This window comes from Arachis hypogaea, chromosome 19, assembly GCF_003086295.3.
Source record: "Arachis hypogaea cultivar Tifrunner chromosome 19, arahy.Tifrunner.gnm2.J5K5, whole genome shotgun sequence".
Classification (NCBI taxonomy): domain Eukaryota; kingdom Viridiplantae; phylum Streptophyta; class Magnoliopsida; order Fabales; family Fabaceae; genus Arachis; species Arachis hypogaea.
Window position 1 is genome coordinate 23,122,370 of NC_092054.1, and position 19,177 is coordinate 23,141,546.

Consider the following 19,177-nt stretch of genomic DNA (forward strand, 5'->3'; position numbering starts at 1 on the left):
TTAATAAACATGATAGATTTATGATAAAATAATTATTTATAAAATAAAAAATCATTTTTATAATTAAATAAATATATAGGGTTAATTTGTAATTAAATTAAAAAAAGGACTATTTAGCAGTTATTAAAAAAATTTAAAAAACATGTTTTGTTATGAGACTATTTAATGATCCAAACGTTCTGGGACCACCGAATCCGGTTCCTTGAAAGAGGGAGGTAATCCTAATTTGATTCCATAACTGACCGAATCATGATTTGATTCAAATTTTAAATTGAAAACTACTCAAAATTAATTAATTGTATCTAATTTAGTTAGGTAATCCTAATTTGATTCCATAACTGACGGAAATCATGATTTGATTCAAATTTTAAATTAAAAATTATTTAAAATTAATTAATTACCTTTAATTGAATTCTAATTCCAATTTATACATTGTATAAAACATACATTGCCTCCTCATCTTTTTCCTAATAATTATTATTTTGAAAGGTCCTTTTTTTTTAAATAGCTTGTACGTACACGGCGAGTTTAGTGGTGAAAAGATATTCCGAATTCCCAAATCAACTTCACCGTCATACAATCTGGCCCCAAACATCTTTTCTTCTCTCCACTGTGCGCCGTCCAGATAACAAGGCCCTCACTCTCGACTCTTTTACTCTCTTCCTCCAAGTAACAAAACTAAACAAAACACACCTCCTTCTTCGAATAAGGATGGCACACACTTGCCTTTTCACTCCCACTTCCTCTCTTAGGCTCAACTCCCTCGCTCTTTCCTCCACCCACTCGTCTTCTCCTCACACTTTCACCCTGTCCTTCTCCTCCTCCAACCCTTTCCTCTCCTGGTATTTACATTTTTACCCCTTTTTTACTTATCCATATTTAATATCCTCTATACCATCAATTGCGTGTTCTTTCTGTTATTGAGCGTTGTGTTTTTTAAGACTCAATGTGAATTTTGTTGTCAAGTATGCATTTTGATTAGTAATCTGCAACTTCGAGGTTTCTAATTTGTTGTTATGCGCTTTGTTTATCTGTTTATCGGTTTATTTTAGATGAATTAGGATTATTTATACCTAGCTGTAAAAGAATAATTCAATTTAGAAGTAGGTCGGGTACCCCCTCTTCTTCTTTGTTATTAACAGGTTCCACCGTTCCAGTTTGAAAATTTTTTTGTTTTCTGTTTTTGTTTTTTTCTTTTGGTTGTTATCTTTATATTTAGAGGAAAGTAACAATTAGGTCCTGAAAATTTTAACTTTGGACTAATTAGTTCCTTAAAAAAAAAAATTTCAATTTGGTCCTCTGGGATAGCAAACGGTGGACACATGATGTTCTCCTATCAATTCATCAACTAAAACTTAACGGTGATACTTATATGTATGGTTAAATACTCTGATGTGTCTATCTACGAAAGATAGTAATGTAGATAACAATTTTTGGCGTGAAACGTCACTTGTTTTGATAGGATTTGTGATAAATAAAAAGTGGTCGATAAAGGATATATAAAAACTCACTAAAACTACCTTGTTTTCCTGCTTATGTGACAGTAACGAGACATGCACCACCACTATAAATAACGAAATACATGGACAATTCTATTTTGTTTTGCACTATTCATTGACAGAAAGACATATATGTCGACGTTTGCTATCTTAGAAGACTTAATTGGTACTTTTTTTCTTCAACGACTACTTAGTCCAAGATCAACATCTTCGGGGATCTAAATGTCACTTTACTCTTATATTTATATGTTAGTATTAATAATTATAAAAAAAATGTCACTTGTCCGTTCTATTCACTGTGTTGCTGTCATCATCTTATTTACATTAACCTTGAATATCCCTGAAACAAGGTGAAAATACTGGAGCACTTTTACAGTTAGTTAAATATTTTAATTGAAAAGAAAAAAAAAGTAGAAAACGAACCATATAGGCTATACCTCAATGAGTAGGGAAGATAGGGATATAGGGGGTTTGGAATTTTGCTAGGTAAAGCATGGAATGTTTAAATTTGCACCTTTTATTTGTACTTTAGTCCTCTCTCTTTGTTAATTATTCTCTGGGACATTTGGTTCAATAAAGAGGGTGAATCCTTGCTGTGATTTGTAGGAATTTAAGGAAATCAGTCGATAATAGAAAGGCTACTAAAAGGTCTCCTGTGAAAGCAATATATGGTGATGAATATTGGACACCTGAGAGTTTGCGACAGGATATTTGGTCCATAAGGTAGCTTTCATCTACTTATTTGCTTTAGCTTTTTACTCGTTTAATATTGTTGACTTGCTTTAACTGTTTATTGAAGGAACGATTTGCAAGTCCCATCTTCCCCTTATTTCCCTGCATATGCACAGGGACAAGGGCCACCTCCCATGGTGCAGGAGCGTTTCCAGAGTGTCATAAGTCAACTTTTTCAATATGTATGAAATTTATTTTAACCCTTGTTGCATAATGCCGAGTTTTCTCATTATGTGAGTTTTCAAGCTGTTAATAATGTTTTGGTATGTAGAGAATTATCCGTTGTGGTGGAGCAGTTGATGATGATATGGCAAACATCATAGTGGCCCAGCTCCTTTACCTTGATGCTGTTGATCCTAACAAGGTTTGTTCTTAATTTTCAGTCATTGAAGACTTGTGGTTTATCCTATTGAATGCATGGGAACTGTAGTGGGACTTCATATTTACGTTGTATGAACCCAAACTGGTTGTATTGAGGTTGAGGTTGTCTTTGTATCTTTAATTCTTTTTGGTCGTGTTAAACTCAAAATCTTGCTCTTAATCCACTGCTAATTTTGGGTATGTTATACAGGATATTGTCATGTATGTAAACTCTCCAGGAGGATCAGTTACTGCTGGTAATCAAAATTTCATGTAACTCTTATCCAGCATTACATATTTACTATATCATGTTCGTTGTTCAAATACATGGACTCACCCAGAAACTCAACACCATCTTGTTATTTTTCTAAGGTATGGCTATATTTGATACAATGAGGCATATTCGACCTGATGTATCCACTGTCTGCGTTGGACTAGCGGCTAGGTAATGTTTCATGTGTTCCTTAGGTCATTTTTGTTAATTTAACCTTTCAAGTTACCTCTAGACCATTTGGATGCTGCTATGAGATTGATTTTTTGTCTTTTTTTTTCTTGGGCTGTTATGACAACAAAGATTACAATGATCAACCTTTAATTATCATGAGACCCTTCCTTCATTGTATCTTTTCTATTTTTAGCAAATTGCATATCTTTTTGTGAACATGATTATATCTTATCTGCATTTTTCATTTGGCCTCTTGCTAGTTTTCATTTTATTTTGTATTCACCCTATCATTAGTATATCCATCATGGTAAAGCTAATTAGGGTGAATAATATATTACGAGGATCTTGTAGACTTAAGGTGTAGCCACCCAGTATGGGTCCTAAGAGCTATTGGAGGCTGCCATTTCATTTTAGAAGATTTATTCCACTGGTAGTTATGGTTTTGACTATAGCCTTTTTCCAGTATATGATTGACTCCCAAATAAAATAGCAGAAGTAGAATGGGAGGAGAGGTACAACTTACAATTACATCATTTTGAGTGTTAGGATTGTTGACAACAATACTAACTATGTACTTCTGAACTCAAACCCAAGAGCTTCTCTTTCTTGTCCATGAGAAATATTCTTAAGGGAATATTTATATTGAACTCAAAACCCAAGAGCTTCACCTTCTTGTCCATGAGAAATATTCTTAAGGGAATATTTATATTTCAAATGTATGTCTTACATACCTTGGGGTTTTATGCTCTGGGTAATTGGGTTTAAGTCCCTACCTTTTCCTGTTTAATGTCACTACTCACTAGTCATGGCAGAATTTATATTTTAAGTATATGCCATTATAAACATGAGAAATAAGTTGTATCTATTATTTGGTGATGATATGTTCATGGAATAGTTCCATGATTCCAAAATCTGTTGACAATTGTACTCTGGGAATGATTCCTAGTTTGAAACCTTTTTGTTTCTTTCTTTTTTAAATGACATATTTAACTTACATTCATACTTACATAAATCTTTTCATGAGCAGTATGGGAGCTTTTCTGCTTAGTGCAGGAACCAAAGGTAATGATTCTACTCTGAATCACCATATTGCACTTTCCTCATTCAAGAGTAATATAAAATATAGTGTTTATTCCTTTTATTTTGAAATTTACACTCCCTTCCCTGTGCGATGTAAATGTGACACTGCTCAATCTATTTTAATATAAACAAACCACTTAATTGTGGCAAACATTTATGAACCAAACATGGGGTTAACCTAAGACTTAATGTCAAAGGCAATAGTAGGGACTTTCAACATTTGTTATCAAAATGTGAAAAAGATGTTCAATTTGGTTATTGTCATTATACTGGGAGTTAATAGGAAGAAAATTATCATGAGAGCTCGTTCTTTATATTTTCATGTTAGGGGTGCGCTTTGTATGTTTTCAAGATAGAGGAGTAATATCATTTAAGCAACTTTGAGAGAGTGCAGTTCCCCTTTATTTTGGTGAAAATTGAAAATGCTTCTTTTTAAAGTTATGTTCCTTTCTCACTTCTGAAGGAAAGAGATACAGCTTGCCTAATTCAAGGATAATGATCCATCAACCGCTTGGTGGTGCTCAAGGAGGGCAAACTGACATAGATATTCAGGTATAGTACCCATTTTCCTCTACCATTTTTTTCTCGAATTTATCTTTGAATGTACTGACATTATTATCCATTCATGTCTTATCATGTTAGGAAATATTGTTAAATCTTACACCTGCTTCTTGAATGGTTATGCTAATAGATGATGATTGGTTGACTCTGCAAAAATCTTTTATTAGAAGCTCAGTGTATCAAAATTAAACCTTGTTATTATAGCATAAACTTCTTGTTTGCATCAATGAATATAATGACTTCTATACCTTTTTTTCATAGAAAATTAAAGGCTATGTTGGGGTAGTTGTCAAAAGCCCATGAGTTAACTGAAACTAGACCAAGATGAATACCATAATCATAGTTAATTCCCAGATAACCTAGTAACCTTCACTTACTAATAAAAATCCAAATTACTATTATTATTCATTCTGAATATCTTGATGTATCTATCTCATTTGTTGAGTATTCATATATATGTCATCAAATTCTGAGAGTTGGTATCATTTTAATTTTAACTCCATGCATAATCCTTCTAACCATATTTTTTGATTTCTTAAGAGTCGATATCAATTTAAGTCAAACTGCTCCATGCATAATTCTTCTAACCATAGTATCTAATCGAACTGGAGCAAATCTAAATTGATATTGTAAAATGGATCTGCCATGGAATGACTACATTCATTTTTTGATACTCTACCACCCGCGACTCCACTGCAGTAGATATGTTGAATGTTTGCAAATTTTTATTTACACACAGATCTTGTCTCATAAAACTAATTTTGATTTATAATCCTCAGGCAAATGAAATGCTGCATCACAAGGCAAACCTTAATGGGTATCTCTCCTATCACACCGGCCAAAGTCTCGAGAGGATTAACCAGGACACAGACCGTGATTTTTTTATGAGTGCAAAAGAAGCCAAAGATTACGGACTCATAGATGGTGTCATTATGAATCCTCTTAAAGCTCTTCAACCATTAGAAGCTGCAGCAGAGGGTAAAGATAGAGCTACTGTTTGAAACTGTTGCACTTTATTTCCCTAGGCATAAAAAGCAGTTTTATACAAGAAAGCTGGTTTTTGTCGAGTTAAACTGTATTATTTTTTAAAACGGATGATGATATTTATGTAACCTTGTACCCAAAGAAAGATGAAAAGTGGATACTATTTCCTTTCGAGTAGTTTATACGACAGGAGCTTTTAGGTGGGATCCTATTTCTTTTTTATCTTGCATGTGTATGATCTGATACGATCTTAATCCTCGTATGGTTCATCCTCGTTAAATTATATTTAATTTTCCTGCAATTTTATGGTTTATTATGCCTTAATGGCTGATTTATGCCATAAGTTCTACTGATATTGATTAGACATAATAATGTGAGAAAATCAGGTATCTGACTGGTATCATTAGAAAATTACTTGCATGGGTCGTAAGCAAGGTTTTGAACATAAAATCGGTTATTAAACTGTTTTAGTTATTGGTTTACTGGTTTAAAGATTTAATCAATTCAATTGTAGTTTAACCGAAATAATTAAATTATGTTAAAAGATATATAAAATTATAAAAAAAAGCTCTACAACTAAATAAAATACCTAACCAAGTTGTTATTAAAGGTTTTTAATTGATGCGCGCCTTTCTTTTTCGTTATCATAGTCGTCGTCACCATCACTACCACCACCTCTTCTTCTCCCTCTTCCTCCTCGTCCTCCTAATTTCTTCTTCTCCTCTCCTTTCCTCTTCCTTCTTCTCTATCGTCATCGTTATTATTGTTATCGTTGTTGTCATCATCGTTGTCTTCTTTTTCTTCTCTTTTTTTCTCATCTTTCTCTTTTATTATCGTTGTCACCACTACCTCCTTCATCTCTTCCTCCTCTTCCTCCTCCTCTTTTTTTACTCATTTGAATTTCTTCAATCTCTTCCGTCCTTTTCCTCCTCCTCCTCTTTACTATTATCATCGTCGTTGTCTTTTTATATGTATAAAGTTCAAATACAGAAAGCATTGAAATTCCCGAATGATAGCGATATACAAACAAACTCAATTCAAAACATGTTCAAGACCAAAAGTGCACCTTATTGAAATCTAGAATGCACCAAAATTATTTAATGATGACGACACACAAATAAACTCAATTCAAAACAAGCACAGACTAAAGGTGTACCTTATTTAAATCTAGAAAGCACCAAAATTACTTAATGATAACTCAAAACTCCTCCTCCTCCTTCATTATCATTATCATCATCTTCTTTTTTTATTTATCTTTTTTTTCTTATTTTATCTTCTCATAATTCTTTTTGTTTCACTCTCTTCACAAGAATAAAAATAAGAAAAAATCAAATAAAAAAGAAGAAGAAACATATAATGTTACAAAATCACTAAGCAGAGGAGAAACCTACATTCATTCAACTTGTTCGGTTTCTCGGATGTTTGGTAGATCGGTAAGATAAATGTTAGAGCAAGAGGATGAGAGGATCTGGACGTGAGCTGCTAGAGCAGTGCGTTCGGCCTATGCGTCGGTGGGTGGGGCCACCTGTAAGAACACAGTTGCGTCCTAATCCCGCCATGCCTAAAAAAGTAATCGGCAAACCAATTTTTACGAAATTTCGCAATGAGATGGACAAAGTTGAATGCTAAGAAAAACGGTGTGGATTATTCAAGTAAATCGGCCATATTCGAAGAGACTGTTCTAATCAATCCACAAAAAATAACTAACCGTGTCATATCTTTCATGTATTCCGTTTATTATAATTGTATCGTGTATTTCTATGACTTTATTATTTTATTTGTGTGGTTTATTTTATTTTTACAAATTGAATGCAAAATCTAAATTATTAATCAATGTTCTTTATTCAAGTAAACTTGGAAATAAGTACTAAATTAACATAGGTTGGTTAATAGACGATGATAGATAAATTTAAATTCCAAAAAACTAATTAAAGTGTTGATACACAATGAGGCTAAAATTTTTATATATGAATAATTTTAATGTGAAATACAAAAATATTTGATGATTTTGGTGTTCTACAGGGTTGTGGTAGTAGCACAAAACGTCACTGACGTTTTGCAATAAATTTTTTTTTTAATCATCAAAGAACAAAACTTCACTGACGTTTTGTAATAAAAAATATTATTTTAATTATTAAAACAGAAAACGTCACTGACGTTTTGTTAGAAAAATATTATTTTAATTGAAGAAACACAAAACGTCATTAACGTTTTGTAAATGGCCATAGTTGTGTTTAACACACAATTTGGTTCATGACGAAGGATTTCACCTCTAGTGATACAATATTAAAAAGAAAAAGTTCACACAATGACAACACACAAACAAAATAAATTTTTTTGTAAGTGAATTTTTTATCTTTTATTTTTTATAGGTTGTCCCACATATAATTGTTTTACGCTTAAGAATGCGAAACTCTTTTTCAACTTCATTTGCTACGCTGGTTGTGATTTCTCAATAAGCGGTTATTGTTCCTCTTAAATTTGGTATTTTGTGGTACCGCTGTTCTTTATTTTTCCTTCTTCTTTCCAATTGCTGGGTTCTTTCTTTCTCTGCTATAACTTTTAATAATGGAAACGGAGTAATGAGATCGAGGCTCTACTGTTGGTGAATTTCGGAGGCTTGGTTCAACAAAATTTCAACGGTGAATGCGAGGGAAATTGTTGGTGCTTTTGCAAAATCTGCTTGATTAGGGTTTTAAAGAATGTATGAATCAACAATGGTGGAAGAAGAAACTTCATTATCTGCACGTTTCGGTAATGGGGATGATTCCCCCTTTTTTTAGTTGGTTCTCTTTATAAAGATTCCCCATCCCCCCAACCCAAAAATTCTTTTGCATTTTGGTGCTTAACATCGGAGTTCATTATAAAGATGCCGTTTTTTGTGCAAGAAAAGAAGAAAGGGTTTGCTTTTTTATTATTTTGTCACTTTTTGATTATCTTGGGAATGAATTGGTTTTGGAAAAGCTGGTTTTTCTTTATTTCCCCGACTATTTTTCTGTGATTGAATTACGGACAATTGAGATTTGCCATTTGATAGTTTTGGGATGCACAGTTTTCTGCCCTATTTTTATGATTTCGACGTGACTCTGGACTTTGAATTTATTTCAATTCTACCTTACAGAATGTATGTTTGAGCCTTTTGGGAAAAGAACTTGTGGCAGAATGATATATGATTGACTTTTACAGCGTAGCAAACTTAGTTGCAGAATTGTTTCAGTTCTTTTGCTGATGAATTTTTTTACTATGTGGATCAAATAACATGTCCCTTGAAAAAGTTGTGTTACTGATTTATTGATGGTAAAATTGTGTGATAATGTCCATGGTACTTATGATCCTAGAAAACTGAAACGTGTGGAAGATCGGGTTGTGAATTTTAGGTAGATACCCGTAGATCTATAGATCTGAAAAAATAAATAAAAATGTAAATAATTATAACCTAATCAATCATAACCCTATTTTCCTTTCCCCTCCCCCTCACTGCCTTACTCCCTCTCTTCACGGTCACCGACTATTACTGCCCATCATCTGTGTTATGTTGTTGGCGTCGTTGGAATCATTCGCTTATCTCACTGCCTCTCCTCAGTTGCCAAAATCGAAGCCCACTTATCTCACTGCCTCTCCTTATTTGGGTTGTTTGAGTTGATTTTTTATTGTCTCAGCAAGCTGTACATCACTAAAGAAATTGGTCTCAAATCTTGTTTTGGCAAGCAATTAATTTTGTTAATTTTTAAATGCAAGACAAACAACAAGCTACAATGGCATAGACCAGGTTATGATGTGCTAGAACCAAAATGCTATGAAAAATAAAAAATTACAACAAAAGTACAATAATACGTAGGAGTTCTAATTAGAAAAGAGAGGTGAAAAAAATAAATATGAATTTAACATCTCATTTTGGGAATGGAAACGGAGTAATGGGATCGAGGCTCTACTGTTGGTGAATTTCGGAGGCTCAGTTCAACAAAATTTCAACGGTGAATGCGAGGGGAATTGTTGGTGCTTTTGCAAAATCTGCTTGATTAGGGTTTTAAAGAACGTATGAATCAACAATGGTGGGAGAAGAAATTTCATTATCTGCACGTTTCGGTAATGGGGATGATTCCCCCTTTTCTTAGTTGGTTCTCTTTATAAAGATTCCCCATCCCCCCAACCCAAAAATTCTTTTGCATTTTGGTGCTTAACGTCGGAGTTCATTATAAAGATGCCTTTTTTGTGCAAGAAAAGAAGAAAGGGTTTGCTTTTTTATTATTTTGTTACTTTTTGATTATCTTGGGAATGAATTGGTTTTGGAAAAGTTGGTTTTTCTTTATTTCCCCAAGTATTTTTCTGTGATTGAATTACGGACATTTGAGATTTGCCATTTGATAGTTCTGGGATGCAGAGTTTTCTCCCCTATTTTTATGATTTGGACGTGACTCTGGACTTTGAATTTATTTCAATTCTACCTTGCACAATGTATGTTTGAGCCTTTTGGGAAAAGAACTTGTCGCAGAATGATATATGATTAACTTTTACAGCGTAGCAAACTTAGTTGCAGAATTGTTTCAGTTCTTTTGCTGAAGAATTTTTTTACTATGTGGATCAAATAACATGTCCCTTGAAAAAGTTGTGTACTGATTTATTGAGGGTAAAATTGTGTGATAATGTCCATGGTACTTATGATCCTAGAAAACTGAAACGTGTGGAAGGGTAATATAGTTGGCTTTTTCTGTCCAATGCTATTGAAATGTAACGATATATGCAGCCTTATGAATTGTGATGAAGGATTTTAATCCTTATGACGCGATAGAATTGGATAAGATGATACATGTGGCCCTACAAAATTGAATTGTGGCAAAGTATCTTAGTCCCTGTGACTCGAGAATCGGATACAATGATGTGTGGTCCTATGAAATTGAATTGTGATGAAGGATCATAGTCCCTATGACTCGGTGGTGAAGGATCTTAGTCGCTATGACTGAACCCAAAAATATCGGATACAATGATGCGTGGCCCTATGAAATTGAATTGTGGCGAAGTAGCTTAGTCCCTATGACCCGAAGAATATTGGATATGATGATATGCTTGACTCTTATGTTGCAAAATGATGTTATTTGGTATTTTTTAACCCATGAATATTGAAGTTTGATGGTAAAGTTGACCCTATGACCTTAAAATTTGGTGAAGGGTTTTCTGGCTCCAAATGGGGTGAGGGATCTCTTAGCTCCAAAATAGTGTTTTCTTTCTCTGATGTTTTTTGTTCATGCTTTGAAATTTATCATAACAGTGAACAGTAACATCTGGTTTTTCTTACTGCAAGTAACTTTGCATAAGCTGCTCACGTGTTGAAAGATGTTATAGATAATTATTTTGTCAAAAATGTTATAGATAAACAGAAAATAATTGAGTGACTGAATTCATTGTTAATTTGTGTTTTACAAAATTTTGTGTGCAAATCATTGCTCTTATGGAATATATTCATGTCCAAAAAAAAAAAGAAAAAGGTTTGCTTTTGATTATTGGTGTTATTTTTTTTATTATCTTGGGGATGAGTTGGTTTTTCTTTATTGCCCCAAATATTTTTCTGTTATTAAGGACAATTGAGTTTTGCCATTTGATAGTTTTGGGGATGGACTATTTTCTCTGTTATTTTTATGATTTGGATGTGACTCTTAGAGTTTGAATTTATTTCAATTCTACCTTGCACAATGTATGTTTGAGCCTTTTGGGAAAAGAATTTGTCGCAGAATGATATATGATTGACTTTTACAGCATGACAAACTTAGTTGCAGAATTGTTTCAATTATTTTGCGATGATTTTTTTTACTATGTGGATCAAATAACATGTCCCTTGAAAAAGTTGTATAATGATTTGTTGATGGTAAAATTGTGCAATAATGTTGATGATGCTTGTGATCCTAGAAAACTGAAATGTGTGGAAGGGTAATTTAGTTGGCTTTTTCTGTCCAATCATATTAAAATGTAATAATATCTGTGGCCCTATGGATTTTGATGAAGGATCTTAGTCCCTATGACCTGATAAAGTTGGAATGATGATATATGTGGCCCTGTGAGATTGGATTGTGAAGAAGGATCTTAGTACCTATATTGATGATATGTGTGGCCTTATGAAGTTGAATTGTGATTAAGGATTTTAGTCCCTATGATCCGATTAAATCGGATACAATGATGTGTGACCCTACGAAATGAAATTGTGATGAAGGGTCCCTATGACCCGAAAAAATCGGATATGATGATATGCTTACCCTTGTGTTGTTGCGAAATGATGTTATTAAGCTTTTTGGCCCATTAACATTGAAGTTTGATGGTATAATTGACCATATGATATTGAAATATGGTGAAGAATCTTTTGGCCCCAATGTTGTTGAAATGCAGTTAGGGATCTCTTGGCTCCAAAATAGAGTTTTCTTTCTCTGATGTGTTCTTGTTCATGTTTTGAATTTTATATTTATTAGAATATTGAATAATGAAATATGGCTTTTCTCACTACAAGTAACTTTGCATATATAAGGTGCTCAAGAATTGAAAGATGTTATATATAAACAGAAAATAATTGAGTGATTGAATTCATTATTAATTTGTGATGGACTTTTACAACATGACAACTTAGTTGTAGAGTCATTTCAATTCTTTTGTGATGATTTTTTTTTGGTTCACTTACTAGTGGATGAAATTAAAATTTTGTCCTTTGAAAAAAGTTGTGCAATGATTTGTTTTGATCGTAAAATTGTGGGATCATGTTCATTATTCTTGTGAGCCTAGAAAAATGAAATGTGTGGAAGAGTAATATGTTTGACCTATATGACTTTGCAAAATCAAATTGTGGTGATGTATGATATAGCTGGATTTTTCTATCCAACAATATTGAGATGTAATAATATATGTGGCCCTAAGAAATTGAACTGCGATGAAGGATATTAGTCCCTATGAGTGGATAAAATCGGATATGATGGTATGCTTGACACTTATGTTGTGGAATGATGTCATCTGGTATTGTTTATTCTAAAATATTGAAGTTTGATGGTATAGTTGACCATATAAAGTTGAAATGGTGAAGCTGGTTCCACAGTAGAGTTTTCTTTCTCTGATGTGCTATGTTCATGCTTGAAATTTATTAGCACGGTCAAATCTGGTTTTTCTCATGCAAGTAAATTTGCATGTATAGGCTGCTACTTTCTTCGAGAATTGAAAGATGTTATAGATATGAATGATTGAATTCATTGTCAATTTGTGTTGCACAAAAAAAAAAAAGAAAAAGAACACATACTCTTTGAATTTGTCATTCTAATTCTCTATACTAATCTATTTCAACATGTATGCTAATCTATGTTAATCAATCTCATTTTGAGATTCTTCATCAATCTCAACTCAAGGGGAATTGTAAGACCTCCCAAAGGATGCTCATATCCAAACTCTTCCTCAACTTCACTCAACTCTTGGAATGGAGGTTGATTCAAAAATGAAATGGGGATCACATGACGCTTTTGATTATCTCCGACATACACTGCAAGATAACCCATTGGGCTTCCGCGGATTCTGAAATTGCTTGCTTAGCTGAGAAGAATACCTTTTCGACGACAGGAAAACGGAAACCAAAATTTTTCTTGTGTATGTTGGGAATGGAAAGAGCAAGCGAAAGCTCTAGTGCTTAAGAAGAACGTGTTCAAGTATTGATCTTCAGATTGCCAGTGAGTTGTGTTGTGTTGTTTATGAAAGCAAGAGAAATGATTGTTGAAGGGGGTTGAAAGATTGGGTCATGCATATGAAACTCAATAGCCAATAATAGATCATAATCATAGCCTCCTACATGTTAGTTCACGCAACTCAATGGTAAGGTGTAACAGCCAACTAGTATATATCTGTGAGATAAATTTGAAATAACATAAACACATCTATGCAAACTAAGTCTAATGTTGCATCATGTTTCCCATGAGAAGTTCCACATTATGTTGCCCTTGAAAGGTGTGAAGTTCATATTATTAGCTCCGTATCATGTACCTAATTTTGGTTCACTTTTGTACTTTAAAATACTTTGTTTAAGAAACCAATAGATAAGGTCCTGAATCTTGATCATCATTTATTGATTTCATTATCAGAGCGTAAGACACGTGAGATGTTTACAGTGTGTCTACCAACTAATGCAGTACATTGCAAGAGCAAGAACTAGGTTTCACTTGGCCATTAATAAAGATTTCTGTCAATAACATGTGATTTCTTGTGATCCCTTGTACTTGGTACGGTTGACCCCATCTTATCAAATATTATTTCTCAAGGAAATTGCTTAAAGGAAGCTCTGAGTAACTATATGCAATATATGTTCTCAAACAACATAAATTATTTTGCATCTCCTCATACAAATATATTGTGTTTTGTGTGGATATTATAGTCAAACTCAGTTGCCGTAGTTCCAACAGAGTAAAGGAAATACCCTTAGAGCCTTAGGCTATTCTATTTTGGTTGGGTGGAAGCAGGTTTAATTGTGAATTGAAAATAAACCCATGGTGTACCGAACAAATATAAATGTCTTCTCCAATTCAAGCCTAGTACACTATACGAGGATAATCGAGACCTGCATATATATATATATATATATATATATAGCAACGATCCTCACGAGGTGCTACATACATGTGTTATTACTTATTAGTACACACATATAGTTTGTGTAACAAGGAAGAATTCAGTTATGATCATCCAAATGGAGATCTCACAATTCCATGTGTTATTACTTATTAGTACACACATATAGTTTGTGTAACAAGGAAGAATTCAGTTATGATCATCCAAATGGAGATCTCACAATTCCATACAGTGAGGATGCATTTCTAAACTTATGTTCTCAATTAAGTGGTGAATAAATTGTGCTAATAGAGACATAAATTAGTTGAGCCAAATTTTGTACCGGAGACACTTTCTTTTGTTATTAAGATTCTCTATTATGTTTCTTCCTTGTATTATTTTTAGAGAGGAGGAAAGGAGTTAGTAGAATGAGAAAACTATGACAAGTTTTTGAAACACTTTTAGCTTATGTTAATCCCAATATAAATTCAAGTATATGCGGTAGATCCTATTCAAATTTTAGTTATTCTATAGCACTAGCAGGCTACCAGCTTTCGATGGGAACCAATTAAACTAATTGTGTTGGAGATGTTAATCAAACTTGTATAGTTGTTATTGCTAGCTTATTTTCGTTCATGAAAATTATAATTAGAACCCGGGTCTCTAATCTTATTTCGGAAGTCAAATTGGCTCTCATTGCTTCTAGTGTAATACATTTTTTTTTTGAGAACTGTATTATTTTTTTAGATGTGAAAGATGAGATTTACCTTATACGAATTCTCAATATTTATACCATAGATTTAGAACAAGTCATAAATCTGAAAAAGTCTGATATTTCTATTGGAATCCAAATATTTATCCGAACTAGAGTGCCTATTAGGGATATCCTAATGTTCATACTCTGATCTAACACTGTGGTCCAGGTCCAAGTAAGACAAAAAGGCTCAGTCCAAAGGTTGGCGTCACCGCCTAACCGACCTCTTAGGAAAGAGGTTGGGTTTGACATAAGTTCCTCTCCAAAGAAGTCGGGTTCGAAATAATCTGGCAGGTAACATTTATTCAAATAAGTAATTGTCCCTAAAATCTCTCATCCACTTCCAGCAGCAATATTTCAACAACCCTAAGATAAAGGGACGGTTATCCACCTTTAAAAGTGGAACTATTCCAACGGTGGTTATTGGATCACCACTATAAATACACTGACACTCCTCAGGTATCTTTAAGTTTCAATACACTCTAAACCTGCTAAACCCCTTTCTAACTTAGGCATCGGAGTGTCTTTGCAGGTACCATTCCCCATTCTCCAAACACATAACTCGGACGGCGGCTCCCGAACGTGAACAAGTTGGAGACCACCTTCCATTGACGCTTGAGCCAATCCTTCAAGCACAATCCACCTATCTCAGGTTATCTACGTAACATTGACGTTGTTGCTGGGGACCTGGGAGATCAATGCATGATGGTGGACGACCTGAACGAGGATGGAAATACCGCATCTGAATCTGAGTAAGAAAACCAAGGCGCGGATAACAATGACAGAGCCATAATCACTCTGCAAGGAGCGGACAACCAACACAGAGAAGGCCCCTCAGGGGTAAAAGACCTAAAGGGAACCCCTCTGACGTACATGGGCCAGAAAAGAGGGGCAACCTCACGCCACCGACCTCATGGGGCTGCTTCACCGCCACCAAGGACGGCTAGAACAGTTGGAACAAGAACTAGAACGACAGCGAGAAACAGAGAGAAACCTAAGGAGAGAGATCGAGCGACGAAAAGATCTTTAAAAAAAGCTCTTGAGATTAGAATCTAATCTCCGAGGTATAAGCTCTCGCAGTGACCGAGAAGATTCCCCTTGGGGGGAGAAGATCTATTCAGTGAAGACATTATGAGGGCAAAAGTTCCAAGGAACTTCAAAAACCCTGACATGGATTTATACGACGACTGACCCAAAGCATCATCTGAGAAATTTCTAAAGTCGGATGTACCTAGCCAATGCCTCTGATGCTACTCACTACAAAGCCTTTCTGACAACTCTGACAAAGGCAGCGATGAAGTGGTTCGATAGCCTCCCTCCAAGGTCGGTCACCAGTTTTGACGACCTCTCACGTACGTTTCTTAAGCAATTTTCAATTTAAAAGGACAAAGTCAAGCACGCGCCTAGCCTCCTGGGAGTAAAACAGGAGGTCGGAGAACCTCTGAGAGACTATATGGAAAGGTTCAACAAGGCGTGCCTAGAAATTCAATATCTGCCCACAGAGGCAGTAATTATAGACCTAGTAAATGGACTTCGAGAAGGTCCCTTTTTGCAGTCTATCTCGAAAAGGCACTCGACTTCTTTGAGTGATGTACATTAAAGACCTGAGAAGTACATCAACATGGAGAAAAATGCCAGGCTACGAGAACCAAGCTGGCGACCTGGGCACTCTCACCCGTCAAAGGAGAAGGAAAAGGAGCCCAAGAAAAAAGAAGTCGGGCCTGAAAGGCCCAGGAGATATCACTCTTATATTCCTCTGCGAGTTTTCCTAGTCGACATTTGCAAGAAAATTTGCCATATTGAAAAGCTACCTCCCCCTAGATCCATCAAGAATAAAAAGAGGGAAAGTCGTAGCGAATACTGTGAATACCACAAAATATATGGGCATTCGACGAATGACTGTTACGACCTGAAAAATGTGATAGAAAAGCTGGTCAGAGAAGGCCGGCTTGATAGATATCTCATGGAGAGGTTGGACAATCATGGAAAAAGGAAGAGAGATGAAGAAAATCGGAGAGACCCGCCACGGAACCCAGAGCGACATATACATATGATCTCAGGAGGGTTTGCGGGAGGTCTCAAAGTCATCTCGTAAGAAGCACTTGAAGGAAGTCTACCAGGTTGGGGGAGAGCTACCCAACCTTCCAACAATTATGTTTCACCAAAGAAGACGGGCAAGGTATTGCCCCTAGACATGACGATCTGGTGGTAATTACCATGATTCTCGCCTATGCCCATCTACACAGAACCCTGGTGGATCAGGAGAGCTCGGTCGACATCCTGTTCAAACCAGCATTTGACAAGCTGGGATTAGACGAAAAGGAATTAAGGGCATACCCTGATACCCTGTACGGGCTGGGGGACACACCCGTAAAACCACTAGGATTCATACTCCTACATACAACTTTTGAAAAGGGGATTAAATCCAAAACTCTAAGCATCGATTTCATAGTCGTTATTGTGGGTTCGGCCTATAATGTCTTAATAGGTAGAACAACCCTTAATCGGCTTGGAGCAGTGGTATCCACCCCATCTGTGCATGAAATTCCCATACCAGAGGGAATCGCAACCATCAGGGGAGACCAGAAGCTGGCGAGAAAATGCTACAATGAAGCCTAAACCTGAGAGGTAAAGGCAATGAGGTTCATACAATTGAGCTCGGGAGAATTCGAGCTAAAGAAGAATTGCGACCACAGCCCGGGAGAAAAACTAAAGAGGTACAAATCAGGTAAGAGGATGGAAGGAATACCATCATAGGAGCCAACTTGAAAGAAGACTTGAAGCAGAAGTTGATAAGGCTCCTACAAGAAAATTTCAACATCTTCGCCTGGAAAGCCTCCGACATGCTCGGGATAGATCCTGAGCTCATGGCTCACAAGTTAGCAGTCTACCCAGGATCTCGACCTGTTCAACAAAGAAGGCGAAAACTAGGTCCCGAACAAGCTCAAGTGGTCGAAGAACAAATACAAGCCCTCCTAGAAGCCGGTTTCATCAGATAGGTCAAATATCTGGCTTGGCTGGTGAATGTGGTGCTAGTCAAGAAACAGAACAGCAAGTGGAGGATATGCGTTGATTACACCAACCTGAACAACGCATGTCCAAAGGACCCATATCCACTTCTAAGTATTGATACCCTAGTAGATTCCAGCTCGGGATATCAATACTTGTCGTTCATGGATGCGTACTCGGGATATAACCAAATTTCGATGTACAAACCGGATCAAGAAAAAACATCTTTCATCACGCCTAGAGCAAATTATTGCTATGTGGTTATGCCTTTTGGTTTAAAAAATGCAGGAGCCAAATATTAAAGGCTGATGAATAAGGTGTTTGCACTTCACCTTGGGAGTTTAATGGAAGTATATGTGGACGACATGTTGATAAAAACCAAGCATGAGACGGACCTCTTGACCGACCTCTTGCAAGTCTTCAACACCATAAGGATGCACGAGATGATATTGAATCCCGCAAAGTGCACCTTTGCAGTGGAGGCTGGAAAATTTCTAGAATTTATGCTAACAGAAAGGGGGATTGAAGCTAATTCCGATAAATGCAGAGTAGTCTTGGAAATGAAAATCCTGACTTGTTTAAGAGAGGTCCAACAGCTAAATGGCCGACTTGCAGCTCTCTCCAGTTTCTTGGCAGGATCAGCATTGAGATCCTTATCACTTTTCTCTCTACTAAGAAAAGGATGCTAGTTCGAATGGACTCCAGAATGCGAAGAAGCTTTTTGGGAGTTCAAAAAGTTTTTAATCCAACCTCTCATTCTAACCCGACCTAAAATCAGGAAAGAACTCGTCTTGTATTTGTCTGTAGCCGAAAAAGCTGTAGCATCAGCTCTAGTACGGGAAGACAAGGTCGGGCAGCATCTTGTGTACTTCACCAGCAAGATTCTACAAGGTCCCGAGTTAAGGTACCAAAAATTCGAGAAGTTTGCATATGCCTTAATAGTGGCATCTCAAAGGCTACGGCCTTATTTTCAAGCTCACATAATAAGAGTTTGAACGAACTAGACCATGAAGCAAATTCTTCAAAAAACAGATATTGCGGGCAGAATGGTTCAGTGGGCTATAGAGCTATCCGAGTTTGACCTCAGGTATGAAATTCGGACAACAATTAAAGCTCAATGTCTCACCGACTTCGTAGCAGAATATGTAGGAGATCAAGAGGAGGCCTCCACAACGTGAAAATTATATGTGGATG

At 35.7% G+C, this 19,177-nt stretch overlaps 2 protein-coding genes across 2 annotated transcripts; both read left to right on the forward strand.

The window, feature by feature from the left end:
• The first annotated feature begins 467 nt into the window (after positions 1 to 467).
• LOC112776153 (ATP-dependent Clp protease proteolytic subunit 5, chloroplastic) lies at positions 468 to 5,962 on the forward strand. Its single transcript, XM_025820186.3, has 9 exons — positions 468 to 842; positions 2,106 to 2,222; positions 2,299 to 2,413; positions 2,503 to 2,595; positions 2,803 to 2,848; positions 2,964 to 3,036; positions 4,064 to 4,098; positions 4,580 to 4,668; positions 5,457 to 5,962. Exons 1-9 carry the CDS (start codon positions 712 to 714, stop codon positions 5,676 to 5,678), a joined length of 921 nt encoding a protein of 306 aa, XP_025675971.1. The 5' UTR covers positions 468 to 711; the 3' UTR covers positions 5,679 to 5,962.
• Positions 5,963 to 17,191: 11,229 nt separating this feature from the next.
• Positions 17,192 to 17,593, forward strand: LOC140182196 (uncharacterized). Its single transcript, XM_072228329.1, has one exon. The coding sequence runs from the start codon at positions 17,192 to 17,194 to the stop codon at positions 17,591 to 17,593; it is 402 nt and encodes a 133-aa protein (XP_072084430.1).
• Positions 17,594 to 19,177: the final 1,584 nt, after the last annotated feature.